This window comes from Benincasa hispida, chromosome 2 (genome assembly GCF_027475165.1).
Source record: "Benincasa hispida cultivar pf3 chromosome 2, pf3_genome.v1.1, whole genome shotgun sequence".
In the NCBI taxonomy this organism is placed as follows: domain Eukaryota; kingdom Viridiplantae; phylum Streptophyta; class Magnoliopsida; order Cucurbitales; family Cucurbitaceae; genus Benincasa; species Benincasa hispida.
Window position 1 is genome coordinate 20184190 of NC_143479.1, and position 9326 is coordinate 20193515.

The window sequence follows — 9326 nt, forward strand, 5'->3', positions numbered from 1 at the left end:
TAACCAACAAAATCATAATTGAAAAATTCAGTTTAAATCTTGAAATTCGATATAGAAAAACGTTCAATTTTTAGTAATTAGGTTTCATGGAAGTTTTATAAGGTTTTGATTACACGAATTATATAATTTCATACATCAATTTATAATTTCATCTCAAAATTGAATTATTTACGAACTTTATTTCCAACAAACCAAAATTAAGAAAAAATAATAATATATATATTTTTAATTTCATTCCAACTTTTTTTCATTAATTTTCACGTCATTTCGCTTCAAAATTTAATTGATGTAAGTTTTGTTTTTTACCATCCAAAGCTTTCATTTTCCATAAACCAAATTTGAGAAAAATAATAACATATATTAATTTTTAACTTCATTCAAATATTTTTCTATTGAAATTCACATCATTTCACATCAAAATTCGATTGATGTAAGTTTTATTTTTTTTAATCTCCAAATGTCTCATTTCCAAGGAATCAAAATGGATAAAAATAAGAAATATTTATTTTTAATTTTATTCAAACATTTTTTTTCATTGAATTGTTGTAAGTCTTATTTCTTTTAGTATCCAAAGTTTCCATGTTCAAGAAAAATATTCGGAAAAAATAAAATAAAATGTGATATTATTTTGTAATTATCTTTCTATTTATTTTTAAAATTTTTGTTCTTGCATCGATACTCATATATATATATATTTACACTATATCTTTAAATATTACCTTACTTTATAGAAATGATGATTAAAAATCATCGAATATAATCTAATTTACCATAAAAATTTCATTAACTAATTGTAACAATTTTCATAAAATTTTTCAAAACCTACATTTATATTTCTATTTTATTGATATTTCTCGGACATTCATATTTCCATCGCCAACAATATTTCTAACTTTAATAAAAACAATACGGTCATTTGTGGCTGAGCATTCGGAAAAGCCGGTAGAGGGGCAGAATTGTAATAATGCACAACCAGATGGACGATTTTAAAGCGTGGGCCCTGACCTTGGAGGCCCACCATTATGGCCCATTTATCTCTCCAATGGTGCCCATTGAAAGAGCCATGACGTCAAAACTGGCGTAGCAGAATCAACCGCCATGATTCTGACACCTCCTTATCCTCAAGATCTAATAACAACCGTCCGATCATTTCTTCAGTATCAGGGGTCAGAAAAGTAATTTCAAAATCTCCCGTCGCTATAAAATGGCGAAGAAATGCAGAGAATCAAAGAGACGAAGAGCGAACCTCCGCCGGTGGTCGGAGCTCTTTGAAAACCCTAAAGAAGAAAGTTCAGTTGGCCGTGAGTTTGCAGAGAAGGCTCCCTCTTAGGGAATGCAGAGAGATGAGAGGAGATTTGTTTACAAGTTTCATCTCTAGTGGTCGAGCTGGCAACTGCATCGGCGGCCGGAACTGTCACAGGAAACACGTTGAAGACGGGTGATCCATTTCTCCCTTCTTTCTCTTCCTCCTCAATCTCTTAATCTCTAATTAAGTAAAAGAAACAAAAAGGCGAGAAAGAATCTTTTGTATACCAGTGTTTTTCTGTATTATAATCTTTGAAAAAAGATCGAATCGATGGCGGAAAAGGATAGAGACGGTAATTCCGGTGTGCTCCATGGGAAGTATGAATTAGGTCGGCTTCTAGGGCATGGAACTTTCGCGAAGGTTTACCATGCCCGGAACTTGCAGACTGGGACGAGTATGGCGATGAAGGTCGTTGGGAAGGAGAAGGTGATAAAAGTAGGTATGATGGAGCAGATCAAGAGGGAGATCTCTGTGATGAAGATGGTGAAGCATCCAAACATTGTTGAGCTTCATGAGGTTATGGCGAGCAAATCGAAGATCTATTTCGCTATGGAGCTTGTTCGAGGTGGAGAATTGTTCTCCAAAATTTCCAAAGGTCGATTGAGAGAAGATGTGGCTAGGGTTTACTTTCAGCAGCTGATTTCCGCGATCGATTTCTGTCACAGTCGTGGAGTTTACCATAGGGACCTCAAACCGGAAAATCTTCTTCTCGACGACGAAGGAAATCTTAAGGTAACTGATTTTGGACTCAGCGCATTTTCCGAGCACTTGAAACAGGATGGATTGTTGCATACAACTTGTGGTACGCCAGCGTATGTTGCGCCGGAAGTTATCGGGAAAAAGGGATACAACGGCGCCAAAGCCGATCTGTGGTCATGTGGAGTCATCCTTTACGTTCTCCTGGCCGGATTTCTTCCATTTCAGGACGACAATATTGTATCCATGTACAGGAAGATTTACAGAGGAGACTTCAAGTGTCCGCCGTGGTTCTCATCGGAGGCCCGTCGACTAATCACCAAACTCCTCGATCCAAATCCAAGCACCAGAATTACAACTTCGAAGATCATGGAATCGTCCTGGTTCAGGAAATCAGTACCAAGGACTGTGGTGACGAAAGAGGAGCAGGAATTCAACGAGAGCAACGAGAAATTGAAGCAATCCGAAACGTTGAATGCATTCCATATAATTTCTTTATCAGAAGGGTTTGATTTGTCGCCGTTGTTCGAGGAGAAGAAGAGGGAAGAAAAAGAGGAGCTGAGATTTGCGACGACGAGGCCGGCGAGCAGTGTGATATCGAAGCTGGAAGAAGTGGCGAAGGCAGGGAAATTCAGCATCAAGAAGAGCGAATCGAGGGTCAGATTGCAAGGCCAAGAGTGCGGAAGAAAAGGGAAACTGGCGGTGGCGGCGGAGATCTTCGCCGTGACGCCGTCGTTTCTGGTGGTGGAGGTGAAGAAAGATCATGGTGATACCCTCGAATACAACCAGTTCTGCAGCAAAGAGCTCCGGCCGGCGTTGAAAGACATCGTGTGGACATCACCGACGGAGAATTCCATGCCGGCTTGAGAATTAGGGAGAATTAAAGATTAATTCTAGAATTGACGCCATTGTTAGAATGCTTGTTTGCTTGTTTTTGTTCAGAATTTGAATTAGAGAATGGAAAGACGATGATGAAGCTTTCAGAAAGAGTATCCAACTCTCGAAAATTGTTTGTGTGTGTCAGTTTCGTTTTCTAATCATTATCGTGTTTATGTGCATATAATTGTTTGTAATCTTTCGCTTAAAATCCTCTAATTTTCGTTTCTTGTTCAATCTGAATAATGTTTTTGAAAAATTATTAACTTTCAAATGCTAATTTAATCAAGTTATCAAAATAATAATAATAATAATTTGACTATCAAATTATAGCAACTATTTACGAACTTTTATCTTATATTAAATTCTAACTTTCTCCAAATAAAATAAATGGTTAGATATTAAAATTTATCTAGGTATTTGATGTATTATCTATTGAGAAGTATATTAAAAAACTAAAATAAAATTACTCGAAAAATGTATAATTAGGGTGGAAAAGAATTTCATAAATAATCTCAATAATGTTAGCCTAGGAAGTATTTATGATATTTTTATAATTTGAATGGTAGTTAAAATATAGAAGAATGGATAAATAATAATTTAAAAGAAAAAGGAGAAGAAGAAATTATGTAAGAGGGAATGTAAAGTGAAATTTGTTGGGCCCAGTGTGTGTGTGTGTGTGTTCAATTATTAAGTATATGTTACCCTGTAAGGAAATATATGGTGTGTGTGTGTGTGTTTTTTTGTTTAAATATCAACACTTTTACACTATGCTCTTCAAACCCTATCTCTTCCCCTTCCAATCAAAACTCCACTTTGGTATAATATATAAAACTATTTGTACTTTCAAATTAGGAATATAACAATTAAAATGTTTCTGCTTTTTACAGTGATAACAAAAACATGTCTTTCTCATCAATCATTCTCAAATCAAAATTCATGCCTTCTAAAGCTTTGATTTCCCAACTTTTTAGATGGTAGAGTTCTTATTTTGTTTGTTCAATTTTTTTGATAAATTTTATTACTTTAACCCTACTTTGTTAATCATTTCATTTTTTATTTTTTATTTTCGAAGCTTAAGCCTCTTTTCTTTTCATTTCTTAAATTTTTGTGCATCTTGTCAAATTCTTAAAATAAAAACAAGGTTTTAAAGTCCCGTTTGATAACTATTTGGTTTTTGTTTTTATTTGATACAGTCAAAGAAGAAATTTAGAAGTGAAAACAAAAAATCAAATGGTTATCAAACAAGATCTTAAATTTTGTTTTTTTTTTTTAAAAAAAAATATCCTGCAATTTTTTTCTTTTAAAAAAAACAAAATAAAAATCAATGTATAAAAATTAAATTTTTTAAAAAATATAAATGCAATACCTGGAGTATAAAATTTTTTATGTGTTATGATTTATAACATTATTCATAACATCATTCAGTGAATTCTTTCATTATATAAAAAAAAAAAAATTAACAATACTTTTGAGATAAAATAGATTGTAATAGTGATATAAGTACTATGTAAAGTGCATTTTCTCATTTGTAAACATCAACGTTCACATTAATTTTCATTTTTATTAAAAACAAACTATTCAAAATTATTGAATTTACACCATATTTGGTATGTACATATAGAGATATTAGAAGTTTTTTATTTTATTTTATTTATCATTAATAATACTAATTTATGTCAATTAAATTATGTTTGATGTTTGAGAGATTAAAAATTTAAATTTACATTATCCTTAAAATAAAAGAAAATATAAAAAGTTTGAAATTAACAATCCCACATGTAAAAAATGAACTGGATCTAAATGTGCATCAAGTAATTACTTTTTCACTATTTCTAGAAAGCTATATTTATAAAAATATATATAAAAAGTTTGAAATTTACTTTGTTTTTGTCTTGAAATTAATCTTATTCAATTAATTACTTTTTCACTATTTCTAGAAAGCTATTTTCTCTACTTTGTTATTTTTTATCAAATATGTTCTAATTTGTAAAAGATAGCTTTTCCTAAATAATCCTCCTTTTTCCAAATATTCACTTTAATGATTTAAAAGATGCAATTTTTAGCATACTCCTTTGTGTGAAAGTTTATATAACTTTTGTAACTTGTCCACTAAAAAGTAATCATTTTAAATCAAAATAAAATTTAAGGGCAAAATCACGTTTCACTCCAAATTATCATGAAAAAAAAAAAAAAAAAAAGTAAAAGCACTATTTATTTATTTACAATTCTATGGAACGGAGAAATTCAACTTCTATGTACAAATATGTACAAATTTATGACATTTGAATTATATTCATATTGACAAGTTAAAAGCATTTATATGCAAAAATAATTGTACAATTCATTTGACACTTAAACCTTATTTTAAATATTTATTCATGCACATAATCGATAAATGTACCAGAGATCCATCATTTTATTTATGGTTAAAATATTGTTTTTTCTTAAATTTATTCAATATTAATTCAATATACCTTAAATTAACTAATTTTAATTCTTTATTTTCAATAAATCTTAAATTGACTTCTTCAAAATTAATTTCGACCAAAATTGATTAAAAATAAACAATAATTTTCATGCAAGAAAATACAATATTCAAATATATTTTCAAAATTTATAATAAAATACTACTCAATAACATTTTTTTTAAGAATCAACTACACACAAACAGTGAGGATTAAAATTTTCATTTATTAAAATAATATGAAATAAAATTAGATAATTGGAAGTACAAACCATTGGACAAACTTCAAAATATAGGGATAAAAATTGTATTTATAACATTTGTTTATTTGAGTGAAAATAAGTTTTTTTTACTCATTTTCTATCCTTACCACCACGCTTAATACTTTTTCATATTTAAAATATGAGAGGCCATTTGGTTAAGTTGGTGTTTGTTCATTTATCGAGTAACCCAATCTTTCTAATATACATATATATTTTAAATATTTTTCACAACTTACCAAAGAATTTTATCTTTTCATCTATCTTTATTTTTCATATTTATCAAGTAATTTTATATTATTTTATTAATATATTTTTTATAATTATCGAATAACTCAATCTAACAATTCTACGCATCCCAAACATAGACTTACAAATTCCAATGGTCTCTACAATCATAAATATAATTTTATACTTTAAAAAAAAAAATCATATAAGTCTAAAGTGAATGATGAATGATATTATGAATGTATGAGTTGTAAAGCTATGTGATTTTCTACTCCATTTCCCAAAGTTTTATTGCCATGTGGTGATCATGCAATGTATTTGAGCTTCCTCCATCTTTCCCAATTACAATTTTGGGCTCTATTCATCCACCATCCCAACACACCAATTATTTCATTACTTTTTTAAATGAAATTTCACACCAAAATATCTATAAAAAAAAAAATATATATATATATATTTTATGATAAATTGCAAAATCCACAAGTTATAACCTCAAATTTTTATCTTACGGAGGTCTGTTTTTACAATTATTATAAATTTGAAGGTCTAATTTGAACATGTATATAAGTTTGATCGAAAGTTTGAAAGTATAATTATAATTATCATCATACTCCATAGGTGGATTTTACAATTTACTCATTATTATAATAAGTTTTTAGTTTACTATTCTTCAAGTGAAAAGACACTAGATTTTGAATTTAGTTTAAAATCTTATTTACATATATAGGGGGAAATAAAAAAGTCCTAACATGTGGGGAAGTCACATGAAAACAAAGCAATGTTTAAATGGAAATGTAGGGATGTGTTTGGCATTAGGTTTCACATGCCTTCCTTTGGCTTTGTTATGCCCACATATTATTATTATTATTATTATTGTTCCACTTTTGTGTTTGGCTTTATTTTCTCCAAGACAGAAAAAGGGCATAAAGGATGCATTTCTTAATAATATCACTTTCATAACCCCCCATTTTCCTCTTATCATTCTATTTTCTATAATGCTCTAAAAAAAAAAGAAATATATTTGGCTTCCATTTATTCAATTGTAAATTTAGTTTGTAAAATTGATTTGATTTTTTTGTTTTTGGTTTGCATATGTTTTTCTTTCCTTATCGTATATACATGGAAAAAAAAAATGGTAGAGGGCAGATTGAAGAGCTTTATAAAAATGTTATACTGAACTTAACTAGCGATTTGAAAATAAAAATTTTGAAACGAGAAATTTAATTGAAGATATAATTATTTTAGTGTTTGTTTGGTAATAGATTTAGAAACTATATTCTAATTTAAAAAGTTTATCAATTTAAAAACTGAACTTAAAAAGTGAGTTTTTACTAGTATTGTCCATGTTATAAATTTTGTATGAGTTTCTTAAATGAAATAGTATATTTATTAATTTTTTCTTTTAAAAAAACTTGTTGGATGTAGTTCTAAATTTTGAGAGTTCAAATTTCAAGTCTACATCTATAAAAACTTGTTTTGTGCATTTTATGGAGAAAATATAGTGTTTATTACCGTTGTGATCTCCATCATCATAGTAAAACTTAATTAGGACTCGTACCTATCAATTAAAATCTCAAACTAATTAATTTATACCATTTAATAATGAATACTAGCTAATTTCACTTGATTCCATTTACCTGTAGTTCTTCCTAAATAAATAAGTAAAGAAAATAGAATCGATTGATTCATGAAAGTTTAGGATAAATTTGAATTTAAGGTTGAGTCATAATGGATAGAAAAAGAAAATAATAATGTGAGAGACATAATAATGTAGTGAAAATATTGGGGACATAAATAGAGCATAGAGAAGAAGAGAATATTGGGAAGGAGAAAGTGCATTTATTATTATGGTATGAAGAAGTGGCCTTTTATGCCACAGAAAGGTTCACAGAATGTCTCTTGAGGGAATTTGAGGCTGAATTATAATCTCTCTTCTCTCTCTCTTCATAGTTGGAATTGGAATCACAAACTCACTTTTGTCAAATATCAACCACTACATCCTTCCTCCATTGTCTTTATATTACCCATCTCTAATCTTTTTAAGGATCCCACCACAAATGTCATGTCCTATTCTTCTTTTTTATTATTATTATTTTTCATTTTCAACAACTTGAATGAAGATATACTTGTTTGAGATAGGATACAACCAAATATTTCACCTCTTTATTCAAAATATTGTATTTAAATCAGCTGAGTTATGTTCGGATATACTTTTTTTTTCTTCGTATTCAAGGACTTAAATGAAGGTATACTTATTGCACATAGGAAGATCCAAATCTCTGACCTCTCGATTGAAAGTATATATCTTAACCAGTTGAATTATGTTCAAATTGGCATTTCTTATTCCATTTTCAAGAACTTGAATGAAGGTAGCCTCATTCGAGATGGGAGGATCCAAATATTTGACCTCTTAATTGAAAATATGTGTCTTAACCAATTGAGTTATATTCAAATTGACATGTTTTTTTCCATTCTCAAAAACTTGAATGAAGGTATGCTTGTTCGAAATAGGAAGGCCGATATATTTTACCTTTCAATTGAAAATATATGTCTTAACTAGTTAAGTTATGTTCAAATTAGCATTTTTTTTTAAAAAAATTTCGATAACTGGAATGAAGGTAGATTCCTTCGGAATGGGAATATTCAAATATTTGACCTCTTGATTCGAAATATATACCTTAATAAATTAAGTTATGTTCAAATTTTGTCAATAGTTAAACCTTGGTTGGCCTTCACCCACTCATTCTACAACCCCAGACTCAATTAGAGGGAAATTGAAAACTATATCAAGAGTTAGAGAGGAGCAAAGATTTTCTAAGAAATGGAGAGCAGAGAAATAATTGGTAGAGTTGGGTATTGATCTGTATCAATGTTTGTCTGTTTGTTGTATTATCTTATATTATCATAATAAACAAAGACTATACACTAGTTATGTTTGTCTGTTTGTTGTAATCAATCATGTTAAGATTACTTTACTTAAGAAAATTCAACTAATTCCATAAGCTTTTGTGCATGATTAAATTGACCACCTACCAATAAGGCAACAAGCTAGAAGAGCCATGCTGTTTTTGGAATTTATTCTTTATAAAAAGATTTTCTATGTAGTGCTTTTAGAGGGGGAGAGAGACAGAAAGAGATTAAAAAAAATTAAAAAAATCAATACATTAAGCATTGATCTTTTAATCCTAAAGTAAATTTTGATTAATGGAATTTGGTGGCTGTCTCGGTTTGGTGGTGGCTAGGAAACATCATTGAGAACAATGCTTTCCTTTCCTAACAAGTGGAGGATAATCTGATCATATGAGTAATTTGTTTGCAAATAGACTGATAACATAATGTACACATTCATTTAAATTCACCCCAAAATAAAAAACCCTTTGTAAGGGTAATAATGATGATAACTTTTGTTATGTTAACGAATAAGAGTTGAATGTAGGTAGGATTTTAGAAAGAAAAAAAATTGGATTCAGACTGGGCTGAACCCATCTTTGTG

At 29.4% G+C, this 9326-nt stretch overlaps 1 protein-coding gene across 1 annotated transcript; it reads left to right on the plus strand.

Moving 5' to 3' along the window:
* Positions 1 to 818: 818 nt before the first annotated feature.
* Positions 819 to 2989, plus strand: LOC120071247 (CBL-interacting serine/threonine-protein kinase 6). The gene has a single exon (XM_039023406.2). It carries the CDS (start codon positions 1577 to 1579, stop codon positions 2867 to 2869), a length of 1293 nt encoding a protein of 430 aa, XP_038879334.1. The 5' UTR covers positions 819 to 1576; the 3' UTR covers positions 2870 to 2989.
* The last annotated feature ends 6337 nt before the right edge of the window (positions 2990 to 9326 follow it).